We start from the raw sequence: 19,555 nt of genomic DNA on the forward strand, positions 1-19,555 counted from the left end.
CTATTTTACAATAAAAGTAACTTTACAATCTGATGAATTACATTAAACCACATCAATTTGTAAAATTCATTTTATATAATCCATTTGTAACTAAAGTATTTTCTAAACAGTAAATATACCATACGGGCTGGTATCGATCTCGTATCCCTAGCACTACGCTTTTCATTATAAGAAAGAGACAATGTTTTTCACCTCTTCAACCCTGCAATACTGATTCTTTTATATTTAAAATTTAAATTATCACTATATTCAATAAAATTTATTTTTTAACCAATTATATTAGATTAGTACACATATTAATACTCAATCGTGCTCATAACCAGATATTTCAGATTTCTATTGGTCCTTTTATCTCTGTCGCAGACGCCACTGTTGCCCGACCATATGAAGGGAGCAAGCTTTACGTTTTAGATTCCTGAAAGTGGTGATATGTTTCTGAATTTATGGTAAATAGTAGGTTCAACAAATCCTCCTTTCTCATTTAGAGCATCTTACTTGGCCAAAGTTTAACTATAGTTAAAATTTAGTTAATATGTTCTATTAAGATCCCATATTAGATTGGGCATTGTTAAAATAATTTAAATGTTAGTTATAGTCATTCATCAAATTTGGAAAACTACAGTAACTTTATTCAACATTAAAACAATACTTTCTCACACCAAAATGTGATTAAAATAATATTTCAACAAATATTAAAATAATACTTTCTTACTTCAACAAATATAATTATTATTAATATTTAATTAGTAGAATTATAAAATGTGATAAAATAAATTAAACAAAAATTATTAAATTTAATAATTTTTTTATTATATAGAGTATTAGTGTATGTACTCCCACCTTTCTATAGATTTGCTTGGTGGTCGCACGGCCTATTTACTTGTATGAATAAGATTGAGAACATTAGAGAGATGCTGACCTGGGGTCATGCCCACTGTGTGCGAGTGGGAGATGTTAATTAGAGAGCCGCCCACTTGGGGCAAACACTCTCAAGTGCTCTCACTATTCTACCTAACACACTCCATTCTACCTAACACAACCATATGTTAGGTGTTGTGTAGGGGGCTATAAATAGCTCCCCCCTCTTTGGTTCAAGAATACACAAGAGGCAAGAAGCAAGAAGAAAAACTCTCTCTCTTTTGTGCTCTCTTAAGTAGTATTTAGGCTGTGGATTGTTAAAGTATTACTCTGGTTTTATACTACGTAGTACGCTTGTAAAGTTGCTCCACAAGTTTCTCCAGATTGACAAGAGTTTTCACTTGGTGGTAAAGCGTATTACGTAATATAAAACCAGAGTAATGCTTTAACAATCCACAGCCTAAATACTACTTAAGAGAGCACAAAAGAGAGAGAGTTTTTCTTCTTGCTTCTTGCTTCTTGCCTCTTGTGTATTCTTGAACCAAAGAGGGGGGAGCTATTTATAGCCCCCTACACAACACCTAACATATGGTTGTGTTAGGTATAATGGAGTGTGTTAGGTAGAATAGTGAGAGCACTTGAGAGTGTTTGCCCCAAGTGGGCAGCTCTCTAATTAACATCGCCCACTCGCACACAGTGGGCATGACCCCAGGTCAGCATCTCTCTAATGTTCTCAATCTTATTCATACAAGTAAATAGGCCGTGCGACCACCAAGCAAATCTATAGAAAGGTGGGAGTACATACACTAAATCTCTCCCAGAGAAGACTAGCATTTTACTTTTAGGTATAATTGTAACTTTAACTTTCTTAACGTGTCATAATGAGTTTTAACGTGTCATAATGGGTTAACATTTTATCAACCCGTTAAACAATTGTGTCTAAACGGGTCAACCTGTTTTGACCCAAATCCGTTAAAATTAAATCTTAATCCACTATTATTGTATCGTGTTCATATTAAATTAACTGGTCGTATAATATATTATCATCCTTACAAAGTGACAAATTCTGCATTATGATCTGCTGAGTTTCTGTATATGGGGAGGCATAGTTTTTTATTCCGCTATCAAATTCACTGGTTTTCAGAAAGAAAAAAGTGACTGGTTTTTGCATTTGTTCAAGTGTTGTTCGCAGCAATGTAAAGGCCATGGAACTCGTTTTTTACTCGTATACTAGACATGTCGATGGCTTTGTGTGACATGTCCAGCCATTGACTGTCTAGTATACGAGTAGAGAAAAAGTGACGTGTCTAGTATACTTGGTAGCAAAGCCATTGACATGCATAAGCAACTCTTTACAGCACATAATGCATGTAATAAGTTTAACGTGATTAAGTGAAAGGAAAATACTCTTGGCACAAAAAATATATACAAAAATAATCTTATAAATTGATGTAATTTAATATAATTCGTCAAATTATAAAAATACTATTATTATAAAATAAATATTAAGTAAAAGGAAAATACTCTTACCCCAAAAGATATATATAAAAATAATCTAATAAATTAATATAATTTGATATAACTCGTCAAATTATAAAAATATTATTATTATAAAATAAATATAACGGATCAATAAAACTACATTACTACATGACTTGTGAGATTAATTTTGTACAATTCATTTGTGGGTATAAAAGTACTCTAGTGAGGAACATATATCGCTTTCAACCTCTTTTTCCTTTTTTTTTTAGCTCTGCTTTCCTCTGTTCCACCGTATCACATCTGTTTAACTCAGTACTGGACAAAGAACCCAAGTTTTGTATCAGTTTCATTAGACCAGGGAAGAAAATCGCACACAACCTGGTCGTGAGATTCTCTTGGATAAGAGAGGGACGGAATAATTTCACTGTGCTCATTTGGGAGAACGTAAAACTAGAAGGTTTTATAGCCAGTTTTGTTTTTGTTTAGACCACCAAAATTACCACGTTTTTGTTTAGACCACCAAAATTACCACATTCCTTCCATGGAGTAATAACGTATGGATCGATCGAGAAAGGTGACTAAAAAAACTCTCTTTTTATCTTGGGAGTTTGGATTCTTCTTGTCCTTCTTTTTAATTTTTTAAATACTAATTATACCTTCTCTTATTAAGAGCAAGCATTCATATCATAATTCACATATCTTCTATAATCATGCTATTTTGTTTGGCACATGTTTTCTTATGATGAATAATTAAATAATGCTCTGTATTTAAGGAAGCAAATATTGCCCAGCAAGCCAGACATTCCATTTTGCTTTTCTTTTGTGTACAAATCTTATCTTAACATGAGATCCAATGGCAATAGCTTATGTCATGGATTTGACTTGTTTGGGCATCATTTTGGTAGGTGCTGCTTTTCATGGGATATGCCAAATATCTTATGAACACCTTAACCTGGATCTGAAAGGAAGCAGTCAACAGTTACACAGGACCTCAGATTCACTTGCCATTGGCCCTCACAACACAAATCTTAAGTCCCTATTATTATAGGAATCAGGCAAACAGTCGGAGCCAGAAACAACAGTGTCAGACCTACCTTGCTAGTCCATACTATTCAGAACTTCAAAAAATAAAAATAAAAATAAAAATAAAATCAGTGAAGCTGCTGCTATTGTTAGGCCAACAGTACTGTGATAGCTCAAACAATTAAAGGAGATTACTACAACTTGCGCATCATAATTTATTTTGACAATCCCAGAGCATATATACATGCATAGCACGACAAAATATTCATTAAATATTCAAGCAAATCATTTTTCTCCATTATTATTCCGCGTCAAATTATTCATCAGTAGAGCTGTAGCTATGATCGAAGGAGTCTGCATAAAGGAAAAACTCAACTAGGAAATAACCAAATCTACGCGATCATTTAACAAATTTGATGTTAGAAGATTTTAGACAGATAATGAAATTACCTAGTCACATGAAGTGCACAGAATCACATACAGAGATATGGAGGGTTAGGGCAGAGAAGGCAAAAGTGAGAGGGAGGAACAATCGGAAACCTATGGCATGGGCGGAGTAGGGAAGACACAAATTAATAAAAGTTATCTTCCCAACTCGCCCATACCAAAGCCTTCCGAATATCCAAAACTCCCTCTCCCAGATTCTTCCACCATCTTCTTCTTCTTCGCAGACCCCAGGCGGCTGCTACTTCCTGCTTAACACACTTGGGTTCCCTTGCATCTCCTTCTTATATGGCCCTAGTTTTTCCCGTGGCCGTTGGATCCAGGAATAAACCAGGTAGGTAAACTTTAATCTCGTCCCTTCATTTCATTTCTATCAACTTTTTTTTTGGTGGCCAATGGACCCCACGTGTTGTGTTGAGCATCCGAATCCCCTCTCAGAAATGCTAAATACACGGTAGGTTACGAAAGTATCGTAATCCCTTTAAAAAGGTGAAATCTTTCGTATAATTTTTTTTTTTTTCATATCTCGTATTTATTTAATTTTTTTTAATAAAATTGTACACTTTTCTCACTCTATAATTATAAATATAATTTATAAGAAAAATGATAGTTTGTCCTCCACTCTTAAGCATCCACGTTAGTTAGTTTATGCATATACATTTGCAAAATCACTTTTTCTTAAAAATCTAATTTACCATATAAGCAAAATTCCACATTAACTTATATAAATTTGAGATAAAGTACTAATAACATATTATCATTTTATTATTTTTTCTGACCTAATTTTTTTTTATAGAATTTGTGATTTTCATGTATTGGGTTAATACATGTACTATTTTAAAAAAATTAAATTATATTTTTTTATTTTACTAATTATATGTTAATTAGTAATAATATTATAACCCCCAAAAAACTGCTACAATCAAATCACGGTAGGAAGTAAGGCTTTTGATCATGTTATAGTAATTATCAAATTTGACTAACATCACTGCCTTGCTGTAGCAAAAAGCTAGCCCATTTTACATTTGTATAATTTAATATTATATATTTTAAAACTTTATTACCAAACATCCCCATTAAATTTGTATTTGCATAATTCAATGAGTGTGTTCTAGGTTTGGATACAAAGATATTTTCAACTAATTTCATCTCATTATTATAATTTTTTTAAATTATCACATAAAATATAATAAATAATTCAATATTTTTAAATCAATAATAATATTATTAAAAATTAATATTATAATAATATTTTATTTAATTTTTAATTTTTATTTAAAATTATCTCATCTCATCCAAACCTCGCATCAAACAATTGAAAATTTTAAATAAATCGAATTTTCATAAATTGAACTTGTGGACCCATACGGGGATTGGACCGGACAGGCTACACTATTACGGCCTAGGCCAGTTTAAAGCCCAAATTGAGCTCTTCCAAAACCCTAGCTCCAACTCTCTCTACCCTACATCGGCTTTTTTCTCTGTTTTCTCATTTGCAGTAGACGAAGGGTGGAGAAGAGGCCATAGCCATTTGCGGGTAGCCGGATCAGGTTCTTACTTATCCTCTATTTCTGTTGATTACAAAGTTACTTTTCCTCTATGTCTGTTGATTACAAAGTTTTCTTCGGTAGAAAATATGTTATTTTTTAATTCATACCTTTATTTAATCAGTTCCCAAGCGTCTGTTTGTTTTGTATTCTTAATGACTCAATGGCATGACCCGCCATATCTCTGTTCTGTACCCAAGTATCGATCTGTTTGTGCTTCTAGGTCTTTTCATGCGCTTATGTTATACGGAACTGGGGTCAGTTCATAGAATATGAACTTGAAGCAGACTAGACTCTCCTTTTCTCAGTTTCGCTTGGAACTTCAAATTATGAGCTCTAAAACTGAGAGGATGGAGTCTCAAGCTTCGGTTTCTTTTTATGAATCTCAGTGGTTCAATAGGAGTTTTCAGGTTTTTTGCCAGGATCACATTTTTTATAATGTAACCTCGGATAGAGTGGTCACTTTATGCAGAAGGCATTTAGTTAAAATACATAAATAAATAAAAAACTAACTCAATCAATATTTTAGTGGACAACTTTTCCTGCCTAACAAACGGAGCTCTGGAAATAATATTGGTTGATTGGAATGTTAAATTCAATCTAACAAAATATCAATTCGATATACTTTGCCCATGTTACTTTTTTTTTTTTTTTTATATATTAGTACTTACTAATCTATTGGTGTTCGTGATTTTGCGATAGGATATTCTTTGATGACACTCAACAAAATTATGGATTGCAAGTGTTTTTTTTTTTTTTTTGTTTAATTTCTTTGTCAGGGTTATCATTTTGGCTAAACGATTGTTGCTTTTGGGTATAGACAAACACGATGATAAATCTATAAATCTTTATCATCTTCAATGCTGTTTAAGCAGATCAAATGAATTGGTCCTGAATTGTTGCTTTGGGCCTCTTCTATTGTACTGTATGGAACAAGTCTTAATGACTTTTACGCTACTTTCTGTAGCGCATAGTTTGTAATTAGGCTCTTTCTTGTATACTTCATGTGTACTCGGGCTTTGCCTATTTACGTGGATTAATAAAATCTTTTTTATCTATAAAAAAAAATACTATGGATTTATGGACTCTAATTAGGTTATTCTCATGTATACTCCCTGTGTACTTGGGCTTTGCCTACTTCTATGAATAAAATTTCTTGATTACCTATGAAATTTTTTTTATGGATTTATGGAAGAGACTACAGTATGAAAGGTTAGGAACTGCGTGTGTATTTGTGGTATCAACTTAAGGTTGGATGTTAGGCTTCATTTAGATGAAATTAGGAGAAGAAACTCATTCTTGCTATTAAACAAGGCGTCTGATTTCTGAGATATAAGTTGTTTCATTATTGATTGCGAAGTTTGATGAATTTTTGTTACTTACAAAACCAAAAAGGTTTTAAGAGGTTTTTACAACTGGATTTTTCCAGTAACATTTGTGGTTTTTAGTGCACTTATCAAAGGGGAAAATAAATAATTGTTTTTGTTCATTTTATTCTGAGTTCTTGTCCTGTCAATTCTTTCCCTTTTGTTTCCATAATTCCAATTCATGTTTCAGTTGCAACTAAAATGTTTATCAATTTTTCATAGGTTGAAGCTAAACACAATCACAAAATGCAGTCCAAGGACGCCCCTGCCTCCATGGATGTTGAAGCAGTTCCCTTTGAACCACAACCTGAATCTGGATCTTTGCCACCAAAGCCACTTTTTGAACCTTTGAAGGCTCATGAAATGTCTGATGGTCGAGTTCAGTTTCGAAAGGTCAATGTTCCACCACATCGGTATTCACCTCTCAAGAAAGCATGGATGGAAATCTATGCCCCAATATATGAGCAGATGAAGATTGACATCCGAATGAATCTCAAGGCTCGTAGGGTTGAATTAAAGACCAGATCCAACACACCTGATGTAAGTAACCTACAGAAGTGTGCAGATTTTGTCCATGCATTCATGCTAGGTTTTGATGTAATAGATGCCATTGCACTTTTGCGATTGGATGAGCTCTATGTGGAATCTTTTGAGATCAAGGACGTTAAAACACTTCGAGGAGAGCACTTGTCTCGTGCCATAGGAAGACTGTCCGGTAAAGGTGGTAAAACAAAGTTTGCGATTGAAAATGCAACAAAGACGAGGATCGTGGTTGCTGACACCAAGATTCACATATTGGGGTCATATAGGAACATTAGAGTGGCAAGGGATTCTCTTTGCAGCCTTATTCTGGGGTCCCCGGCCGGAAAAGTATATTCAAAACTACGAGCAGTATCTGCTAGACTGGCAGAAGGTTTATGAGGGTGTCTGTTCTTCTGTATTTGTGATACCACAAAGTCTGTCCGGGGATCAGTCATGAAGTTTTGATAGTTCATTTCAAGTGCAAGTATACTGATTTTTTATAGTTCATTCAAGTGCGGAGTATGCTGACTGCTGAGTATAATTATAATCCGGTATTTGTCTTTTTTTTTTTTAATGGTGGATGTTACTACGTAACAGTGTATCCCTTATGCCATGGAAGGAGTCTTTCCATTCAATGAAAGAAGAGTTGTTCAGTTCCTTTTCTTTTTCGGAAAATGATATAACAACAACTATGCTACAGTTTGCATACAACCAAGTATAAAAAATTATAATTTTATTTACTTTGAACTGCTGCAAGTACAGAAATTTTGAATTAAAGTAGACAATTTTATATTTTAGTGTGTAGTACTAGTTGAGTTGTAATATAGTAGGTGTTGTATCGTTTGTCTTTTTTTTTTCTTTTCTATTTTTAACGCATCTCTCTTCTTTTTTGGAAGTTTTCCTATTTCAGTTGAGCAAGGCATGCTTGTACAGATGGTTGGTCTGTTTTAAACGAACATCAAACTCTAGATTACCATCCGATTGAGCATTGCACACCATATTTGAAGTTTGTCTTGCCCCGAGCTTGCTACCATAGATTGACGTGAATCTTCTGAACTAATCTAAAATATTTTTTGTTTAAGCTGCATGGTATTGACAGGCAACAATCTCTCTTAAAGATTAAAAGGAACACTTTCTTTTGGATACAAGTAGGTTGAAAGTGTTAGTTTTAAGAAGGGATGATGATTGCCATTTTGTTTCTGCATTTCTACTAGTCGGTAGATTCTTCTGAAATAAGTTAATCTCAAATTTACCCAAATGAAAACGCGCACACACTTTTATGTTCATCTCGGTCAATCCATAAAGGTGTGTGTTGTAAGAAAAAGAAAATGGAAACCAGAAGCCACGATAACCATTAACCACACCAATTATTATAGCTCAAATTAGTCTAGTATTTCGGTTGAATTGCAGCACTCATCAAGAATACCATCAGATACACAATTTCTGAATGTCATTTTGCAATCTGAATCGCAAAAATTAAAAAATGAAGATTATCTTCAACCCTCAACAAGAAATGCTACTGCCTGCTTTTCGTTATAATCATGCAACTTAAGAGCTCGCATGACTGCATCTCTTTCAAACCCTAGCATAAGCAGCTTTGTCACTTTGGCTTCAAAATCAGGTCGCAGCAGCCATGTAAATCAGATGGAATTTTCAGCAAATTAATGATTAAATTACGGTCATTAATACCAAGGTAAACTATAGGTTAGTAAGACCTGATCGACAAGGTCAACTATTGGTAGGATGGCAAACCGTGCCAATGATCTCATATCGACAGTTCCAGTGAGGAACCACTCCTTGACAACCGACAAAAACCAATTCCAAATCTACGGCCAGCTAAATGCCTACAAGCTACCAGGAAGCTGAACATTTTTTGACAACAAATATACCTGGGCCATACCCCCACAAGACCCGCTTGCAAGCAGAGAATGACAGCATTTCCATTCTCATCAATGATGTTGCCTAGTAGATATCAAAGATAGAACCATCACTACATGATATCAGTTCAGCCAAAAATGGAAAGGGCCGCATCTCCAAGCATGGGCTTATGTTAACCAATACCTACTAAAGATAATAAGGAGTTTGTACTGTTTGTTTAGATGAACATGACTTTCAAAATGTCCAAGAACCTTCACTCTGATTATAAGCCACAATGGAAAGAATGGGAAGGAAAAACCACCAAGGAAATGATTTGTCCAAGGTCAGGTGTCTACCTTGACTTGTAAACACTCGTACCCTGGCATGGGGTCGTATTGACAAGACAGACTACTGTGCACTAAAAAGGCCTTTAAAGGAGGGGAGGGACTCGGGATTGTGTGAAAGGAACTGCAAAATGCAGAACTCCATGTAACTGTTTCCTCTAGCGAATATAAACCCAGCATATACGACTATGTGAGATACACACGTGGATATAAATGCATGCACATATGTGAACTGTATGCATATGCAGATATGTATAGATATTATTGTCCGTGTGTATGCACCTTAGGATTCAATTTCCTAAAAAAAATATGTATGCATCACCAGACAGGAAATTCGGTGCTTATATGAATCTGATTGCACATACAAATTGCATGCCTACGTCAGTACATGTAAATGATTTATGCCAGATCTAGATGTTTTGATATTCTATATAATTTAACCATGGCCACTAACTTGTATAATAAAAAATGATATAACCATTGCCAGAGTAAAGCAAATAACACGCAATCAAATATAAAAAAAGCCACGTACCCGCAATGCTCAGCACAACTTTTCGATATGGAAAAGTATAGTTGCAAGCACAATTGTGCACTAATCTGTGCACCAATATGATGTGATTGGTCAAAAAGTAGATTTTATTGAAAACAGTGTTAATTTAAATTTTAAGTATAAATAAATCAGTATTGGTACACAGATTAATGCATGACTGTACTTGTATGTAGTAAAACTCTTTCGATATTACTGTTATTTGGGCTCCACTGTCTACAAACGCCTGAAACATAGTGAAAAGAAGTTTTCACACATCATTTGTTTGGCTACCAGCCAACAGAAAGGTGTAACTAACAAATAATATGAAGGGGATGCATACTTCAAAATGACTCAAATATTAACCCAGTGTATATCAGATGCTTCCATAAATCTCATTGACTACATCTGAAGTAAGGAAATCCAATAATGCAATATGTTTAAGAAAGAAACTCCTAAAGTGAGCCAAGAAATCCAATAGCCCTTAGTCATCTCGCATTACAATTAATTGAATAAGTTCATCCTAAGCTATTTTCACTCTAATTACCTTCAATGGGACACCATTAACCTCCATGTCAATATACAACAAAACCTGACAAGTTGCATAAGAATCTTCAAAATTAATAAAAAGAAAATCAGTACAAAATACAGGCAATTGAAGATAATGCATACCACGCTCGCAAAAGCTTCAGGGTTATGTTCCATTGCAGCTTGTCGGTCTTCATCAATTCCTTTCTGTAAAATATTTAGAAAAACAGAGTAAATATCCATGTTAGTTGTGTGAGCATGTTAGTTGTACAAGTATTAGTTAAAAAGACTGGATATAATCCATAGGAATAAAAGATGAAAGAAGTTAAGAAGATTCAAGCAATAAATTAGTTAATGTAATCGTTAAAAACCAAGCTTTAATGCAAATACTATGAAGCAATACAGGAAACATTGCAGATAAATCACCATTGCAAAAATCAGACATCAGTAATTCAATTGCTATCATCAACATGCACGATTATTTTTCTTAAATTTACTGAAATTCATCCTACAAGGCACAGTTGTAAATCATGACTTCAAGAATGTTGAATCAAACCTACCATTGGTTACAGTAAGAGATGTCTGTAGACGCATAGCAATTCGATGATGAGATATTTAATTATCAAAAATTCCCAAGGCATAAAGGCCCGTCAACTATTACTCCACACCAGCAAACATTAACATTGCAAAATTTGTAGGAATCGTTAATCTCACAGAGAAGTAAAACTAACACTTGAACAGACCACAAGGAGCAGAGTCAATTGCAAATATCACAATAGAAAACATTATTAGAAAAATAAATAATAATGACATAAAACATTTCGATGGCATGAAAATGATGCAAAACAAAAAAATTCAAAGAAAAAAGCACCCTTTTCCCCCACTCTATTCAATGCTAAACATGACCAGAACCTATGGCCTTACCCAGCACCAACCAAACAGTTGAACCCATGAGCCAAGGCCTCAAGGAGAGAAGCCTTTAATTGGATTTTCACTAGCACAACTACCATTTATGATGAAGAAATAACACTTACCTGGCGAATGGCAGCTTCAATTTTTTTTTGTGCTTCAACATTATAAGGATTTGCATGAAGAAATACCTGTATCGCAGGATAAAATGGAGGTATATATCGGCTTCTCCATCTAATAATCACTGAAATTTTGAAACTTCTAGGATTTCTAAGTTTCCCATCTCATAATTGGTAACAGGTTAAATTAATCATGTAAGAACTTCAACATTACATTTTAAATGCATCTTAGCAAGTACGTAGATATGTATATTAGTATATATATGTATATCCACAAAGACTACGAAATTAAAAATGGAGCAGTGATTAAATATCATGATACTCTAACTAATGTGACAAAAGCAATAAAGGTCAACAAAGAAAAGCATTAGAGGCCCCCTGATGAGCAACTTACGAGCTCCTCTTTTTGTTGACGTCGTAATTCAGATCCTTGGCAATTACGGTCACGTAAAAGGTCTTGCAGTCTATTGAGATCATTACCTAGAATAACTAGTGCTAATTCAGGATCAGTCTGCAAGTTAGACTCAAAGAAACTCATTAGTTAAGAAAATAACTCATTTAATTTAATGAAAAGAAGTTTTAATGACAGAAATCTCTTCATATCATACTATATATTTTCTAATATATATATATAGTACTACTCTCTATTTTCATATTTAAGTTTCTAAGCACTAACCGCCAGCGTTTCCAAAAAGAGAATCATGCTCAAAGCAGCTTCCAAAACCATGTCCCTACTAGGTTTCCAAATCATGCAATATAACTATTTTCTTTCTCTCTGTTTTTTATTTTTAATTTTTTTTAATTAATTTTAAGTGGCAGGTTTTGAAAAGAAGTGTTTTTCGTAAGGAAAGAAAGACCAAGCCAGGACTTAAGCTTCCACGCGTGATCTGATTGCGGATTCTTCTTTCCAGTAAGAAACTATATACATGCTGCAATCCCAATTTGAAAAGCAAAGAATAAATCTTCAGAAAAAAACCAGAATTTACCCGAAGCAACTGTGCCATAATGTTATAGTCACTTCGAACATGCTGCTGGACTGGAATAATTTCAAATCATATTGAGTTAGATGGAATAAAGTTTCAGATTCTCAGTCAATAGATAACATTCATTTGGATAAAGGGACCTGGTAAAAATTAAAAAATTAACCATAAGATACTAGAAAAGTATCTTGCACAAGATACCATAAAACATAGCCAACATGTTATCTATGTGTCAATACAGATTTTGTTATGTCCAGTTTAGATCATTGACAGAGAATAAATGGAGTTTCTTCACAAATAATTCAATCTAACATCTTATATACTCTGTATTTCTTTTATGAAGTGAGGTACCTCTCAGAATTAATTATTTTGGCTCTTCAATATATATTTAATTTGAGGGCTTCATATTTATAGAAAATATATATTGGGTTTGAATGAAGAAGTAGCGTCTTCCATCTTTAAAATACTTGGCAGATTTTTAGTAACTGATCCATATTAAAGCATGATGATCAAAGCACGAGTGCATTGCCATCAGGATGAGCTCCACAATGGTTCTGATGAGAGGTCACAGCTTCCAAATGAACACCATGCTACCTTTGATACAGCTCAGAATATTTTACCAAAGGATCCCTCTGCATGTGTCTTGGTCACTTGTAAATAGTCTTTGTTTATAGTGTCCCTTTTACTCTTTTTAGCAAGCTTGTTATTCTATAGTGGGCGGTATAGACGTGGTCTAGGTATAAGGCTGCACATTCCTGTTTGTGATAAGTTGGTTATTCTTGTAGTGGACAGTACAGGCGTGGGCTAGGTAGGAGGCTGTACATTATTTTTCATTGCTTCTGGCAGAGTCATAGCACTATATATATGTAGGAAAGCAACACTTGTCAATTCAATTTAATAAGAACAAAAGTTTGTCTCAAATCTCTTGCCTTTCTTCTGAAAACTTACATGGCATCAGAGCAAGCCAGGTTCTAAATAATAGAAATTTTTCATGGCTGCTGAGATCCCTCAAAACAACTCTCCTCCATCTGTATTTCTTAACTTCACCAATGTAGTCAACTCCTATCGACTTGACCATGGTGACAACCCATCCATTCCTTTAGTCCCTGATCTTCTCACTATAGACAACTACACAACATGGTCAAGAACTATGTGTAGAGCCCTGAGAGCCAAGAACAAACTTGGCTTCATCAATGGGTCACTACTCAAGCCTAAAGATCCTACTGACCCTCTCCTTGATGCTTGGGAAAGATGCAATGACCTTGCTGTATCTTGGATACAAAACTCTATTACCCAAAACTTAAAGTCAAGTATTGCTCTAGTAGATGATGCCAAACAGATTTGGCAAGAGTTGAAGCACAAATTCACACATCAAAATGGGCCACGAATTTTTCAACTAAAGAAAGCCTTAGCTACTATACAACAAGACCAAGATTTTGTAATTGCTTATTTTTTGGCAAATTAAAATCTCTGTGGGATGAACTGATAATTTATGAACCCTTGCCTGATTGCACTTGTGGGAAGCTCAACATCCTTGTAGATACAGGATTGTGTTATCCAATTTTTGATGGGCCTCAATGACTCTTACAATAACACCTGAGACCAAATAATGATCATGGACCCCTTATCGGCTATAAACAAAGTTTTCTCCATCATCCAACAACAAGAGAGGCAGCATACTGTGCTCTCTAATTTGCCTTTTTCTAATTCAATGGCTTTTGCCATTAAGAAACGATACTCATCCTTTAAGCCTGCCACAAGGTCATCTTTCTCACAAAAACATGAGAGACCCTATTGCTCTCATTGTCACATTCAAGGCCACCTTTTAGAAAATTACTTCAAAGCAAGCAATGCACAGGCCCCTGTTTGTGGTCACTGCAACATGACAGGGCACATGATTGATAAGTGCTACAAATTACATGGATACCCACCTGGACACAAGCTCCATAACAAGGGAAAACAGGTGGGTTTTTCTGCTAACATGTCATCACTAGAGCAGGAAGAAGACACTGAGGAGAAGATGTCCTTTACCAAAGACCAATATCAACAGCTCATGTCACTACTGCAGTCGAAGGAGGCTCCCATTGCTAACCATTTAGCCAACCAAGTCCAAATAGGTTTCAGTTTTTCATCCACCATGTCTGGTATACACTTTTGCCTCACTTCTTCCTCTCAAAAATCACCTACTGTCTCACCTTGGATAATTGACATTGGTGCTACAAATCACATGATCTGTAACACCTCATTGTTCACTTCCATTACATCACAAGTCTCCTACATGGTTAAACTTCCAAATGGGCACACAGCTCCTGTTACCCACATTGGCACAGTAAAAATCACTAATAAATTGACCTTGAATCATGTTTTGTGTGTCCCTTCTTTCAATTTTAATTTGATTTCTGCCAAACAGTTAGCTAACTCTATTTCATGTTGTTTTCTTTTCTTTTCACACTCATGTTATATTCAGGACCTTTTGTCATAGACCACGATTGGCATGGGTGAGCTGAGAAATGGCTTATACCATCTTTTGGTGACTGAAGTGCCTTCTACAGCTTTGCTTGATCAATTTTCTATTTCCCTATAGAAAAACATGTCTGTTTCAGCTTCTTCTAGTAGCAATCTTGATGATGTATCAAATCTTTGGCATTGTAGAATGGGTCATACACCCCTTTCAGTTTTAAATTTGATCTCGAATAATTCTGTTAAAGTCTCTTTGCCTACTGCCAATATTCCTTATTGCATTTGTCCAATTGCTAAACAACACAAACTTCCTTTTTCCATTAGCACACATAAAAGCAAACAAATCTTTGAGCTTGTACACTGTGACATATGGGGTCCAAATTCTGTTAAGTCCTATGATAGATCTAGATATTTCCTAACCATTGTTGATGATTTTTCAAGAAGCACTTGGATTTACCTCCTTAAGAATAAATTTGACACCAGAGCTTGCATTGAAGCCTTTTCTAACCTTGTGGAAACACAATTTGATACTAAGATCAAAATCCTTAGAAGTGACAATGGACTAGAATTCCAAATGAAAGAATTTTATAATAGAAAGGGTATTATGCATCATAGAACCTGTGTTGAGACCCCTCAACAGAATGGAATTGCAGAAAGAAAACATCAACACCTTCTTAACATAGCTCGAGCACTTAAGATCCAATCTAGTCTTCCTATCAAGTAATGGAGTGACTGTATTTTAACTGCAGCCTACATAATCAATAGAGTTCCCAGTCCATCTTTGTCTAACAAAACTCCTTTTGAACTATTGTTCAAGATTCCACCCACTTACATATGAAGACTCTAGACTGCCTTTGTTTTGCTGTCACTCTATCTCAAGGAAGAAAGAAATGTTATAGTCACTTCGAACATGCTGCTGGACTGGAATAATTTCAAATCATATTGAGGTAGATGGAATAAAGTTTCAGATTCTCAGTCAATAGATAACATTCATTTGGATAAAGGGACTTGGTAAAAATTAAAAAATTAACCATAAGATACTAGAAAAGTATCTTGCACAAGATACCATAAAACAAAGCCAACATGTTATCTATGTGTCAATACAGATTTTGTTACGTCCAATTTAGATCATTGACAGAGAATAAATGGAGTTTCTTCACAAATAATATCAATCTAACATCTTATATACTCTGAATTTCTTTTATGAAGTGAGGTACCTCTCAAAATTTAATTATTTTGGCTCTTCAGTATATATTTAATTTGAGGGCTTCATATTTATAGAAAATATATATTGGGTTTGAATGAAGAAGTAGTGTCTTCCATCTTCAAAATACTTGGCAGATTTTTAGTAACTGATCCATAGATAAAATCGTCAACACGATCACTGTTCAATTGGTGGATTGAAGAAGTTGACATTTTTTTTTTTTTTTGAGAATATGGTTCTAACAATAATCGAATACAAAACTAGTAAGTAAGATAGGGGTCGTAGATGTCAACGTATAGCAGTCCTCTCATTATTTGTAATATTGTATAGTTGTAGTATTTTAGATTGTAGGCTACATATGACATTGTTAAATATCAGGCGTAATTTAGGACCTCACATGTTAGGTGGTGCTACACACAGTGCTGTCAAGCATCAGACGTAATTGAAGAAATCACATGTTAGGTGGTATTCCCACTCAAAATAGACAGTACATAGCCATGTAAATTTGTTCTATAAAATGGGAGGAAATCCTCTGAAAGGATCATTGAATCCATTTGACATGGTATCAGAGCTTAAGATTGTCTCTCTCGAATTTTTAGATTTCTTTCTTGTGTTTCATCTATTTCTCTTATGATTTTGTATCCTCGGTACCTTTGGTCTTGTATCTCGGTTGGGTCTGTGCTGTTTCTTTATTTTCTTGGTTTTGTGCTTGATTTCGGCGTCTCTTGAGCTTGGTTTCTTGTTTTAGGCAATTTTTTTTTTCTGTCGGCAACTATTTCTCTGTTTTTCAGCAACTCTACTAGCCGATTATTTTTTTCCTGCAAATCTGTTTCCTGCTGTCGGCAATAGTGTTTTTGGCCATTTGCTCATTTCTTTTGCCGTGGAATACAGCTTGAGTACAGGCTGTTAAGCATAGTCAAACACATTGACTATAATTCTTTTTTTATTTTCTGCCGTGGGTCATTGAGTCTTGATAATTATAATCTTTTTCTTTTGTCTTGTTTTGGATTCCATTAGTCTTCCACGTGGCCTTTGTGATATTTATAATTATAATTCATTTAGCCCATTCTTTTGTCTCGCCCTTTGTGATATTTTTGGCCTTTGTGTGTACTATTTAATTAGTATGGACTTCACACATTTGTGTACCAAGTTTACGGGTAATAATTATTCTATGTGGGCATTTCAATTTGAATTTTTTCTTAATGAAAAAGATCTTTGGGGTCATATTGACGGCACTGATTGTGCATCCAACCCTGATAAATCCAAGGATTGGGCTATGCTTGATGCTAGGATTATGTCTTGGCTTCTTGGCTCGGTTGAACCACATATTGTCACCAACTTACGACCTCATCGCATCGCTCAATTAATGTGGACTTAGTTAAAGAAAGTCTATCATCAAGATAACGGTACTCGTCGTTTTCAGTTAGAGCGTACGATTGCCATGTTTCAACATGACAATTGTTCCATCCAAGACTATTATTCTACGTTCCTGACTCTTTGGAACGAATATTCTGATTTGGTTACCACAGATGTTACTGTTGCCTCTCTTTCCACTATTCAAAGTATTCACGAGACTCGTCGTCGTGATCAGTTCCTTATGAAATTTCGTCCTGAGTATGAATCTGTTCACTCTTCTCTTCTGAATCGCTCTCCTGTTCCTTCTCTTGATGTTTGTTTTGGTGAGTTACTTCATGAAGAACAAAGGCTTAGTACTCAAGCTTCTCTGATAAGGTCTGCTCCTGTAGCTTATACTACTCAATGGCGAGGACCACTTGCATATTTTAGCACCTTACAGTGTTTCTGCTGCAAGGAATATGGGCATATTGCTGCTAATTGTCCTAAGAAATATTGTTCTCATTGCAAGAAGAAGGGTCACATTATCAAAGACCGTCGTATTCGCACCTAAAATCATCAAGCCCAAGCATTTCAGACTTTTGTTATTGTTCCTCCCGTCGGGACTTCTGTAGCACATGGCTCTTCCTCAGGTGCTTCCTCTTATCCTACAACTCCCGTAACAAATTATTGCTTCCTCTGGTATGTAGACTCGGGTGCTTCTAATCACATGACGAATACTGCCAGTGCTCTATGTCATGGGCGGTCCTATGCTGGTCAATCTGCCATTCAGACTGCCAATGGCAGTTCTTTGCCCATCGCTGCTGTCGGAGATGTCTCTTCCAAATTTACTGATGTGTTTCTTGCCACCCAAATTTCCACAAATCTTATTTCTGTTGGTCAATTAGTTGATAATAATTGTGCTGTTAATTTTTCTGGTAATGGTTGTGTTGTGCAGGACCATGTAACGGGGGAGCCGATCGCGAAGGGACATAAAGTGGGGCGCTTGTTTTCATTATTTTTACTTGTTCCAGCACTTTCTTCAGTCTCTTCAATTAAGTCTTTTGCTTGTAATAATGTTCCTGATCTGAGTATGGTGTGGCATCGTCGTTTAGGTCATCCTAGCACTCAAATCTTCTCTCATGTCTTGCACTCGGGTTTTCTTGATAATAAAATACGTTCCTCTTTATCTCTTGAGTGTGATTCTTGTAAACTTGGTAAAAGTAAAATTCTTCCATTTCCTTTGAATGCTAATAGAGCTTCTCACTGCTTCGATCTCATCCATAGTGATGTTTGGGGACCTTCCCCGGTTAGTTAATATGAAAAATTTAAATATTATGTGACTTTCATTGATGATTATAGCAGATTCACTTGGGTTTATTTTCTTCGCTCTAAATCTGAAGTTTTTCAAACTTTCACTAAGTTTTTAGCGTATGTTGACAATCAATTTTCTGGAACTATTAAGACATTACGTACAGATTCTGGTGGTGAATATTTGTCTACTGAGTTTCAAGCATTCTTAGCTTCTAAAGGTATTATTCATCAACGTACATGTCCTGCTACTCCCCAACATAATGGAGCAGCCGAACGTAAAAATCGTCATCTTCTTGATGTGATACGTACTCTTTTATTAGAATCATCTGTTCCATACATGTTCTGGGTTGAGGTTTTGAAAACTGCTAGTCACTTGATTAATCGGTTACCGTCCCAAGTTTTAGACATGAAGTCTCCCTATTTCCACTTGTTTGCTACACAACCTAATTATGAGAATCTTCGTATTTTTGGATGTGTATGTTTTGTTCATTTACCTTCTCATGAGCGACATAATTTATCTGCTCAATCTGTTAAATGTGCATTCTTGGGATATAATGTGTGTCAAAAAGGATTTGTTTGCTATGATCCTACTTTACATCGTATACGCATTTCTAAAAATGTTATTTTCTTTGAAAATCAACATTTCTTTCCTGTGTCATCTATGCTCTCTTCTTCTACTATGGTCCTCCCATCTTTTGAGCAACAGTTTTCAAGATCTTCATCAAATCAACTCTCGCTT

The 19,555-nt window shown here is 35.1% G+C and overlaps 1 protein-coding gene and 1 long non-coding RNA gene across 2 annotated transcripts; one reads left to right on the plus strand and one right to left on the minus strand.

Annotated features, from left to right (window-relative positions):
* Window positions 1-3,022: 3,022 nt before the first annotated feature.
* LOC122280472 lies at window positions 3,023-4,375 on the minus strand. The gene is made up of 2 exons (XR_006229916.1): window positions 3,814-4,375; window positions 3,023-3,717 (listed from the first exon to the last, which is right to left on the minus strand). It is a non-coding gene; the product is annotated as an uncharacterized LOC122280472 (long non-coding RNA).
* An 826-nt stretch (window positions 4,376-5,201) lies between these two features.
* LOC122282904 (RNA-binding protein pno1) lies at window positions 5,202-7,951 on the plus strand. The gene is made up of 2 exons (XM_043094969.1): window positions 5,202-5,357; window positions 6,944-7,951. Exon 2 carries the CDS (start codon window positions 6,968-6,970, stop codon window positions 7,640-7,642), a length of 675 nt encoding a protein of 224 aa, XP_042950903.1. The 5' UTR covers window positions 5,202-5,357; window positions 6,944-6,967; the 3' UTR covers window positions 7,643-7,951.
* The last annotated feature ends 11,604 nt before the right edge of the window (window positions 7,952-19,555 follow it).

Source organism: Carya illinoinensis, chromosome 11, assembly GCF_018687715.1.
Source record: "Carya illinoinensis cultivar Pawnee chromosome 11, C.illinoinensisPawnee_v1, whole genome shotgun sequence".
NCBI lineage: Eukaryota > Viridiplantae > Streptophyta > Magnoliopsida > Fagales > Juglandaceae > Carya > Carya illinoinensis.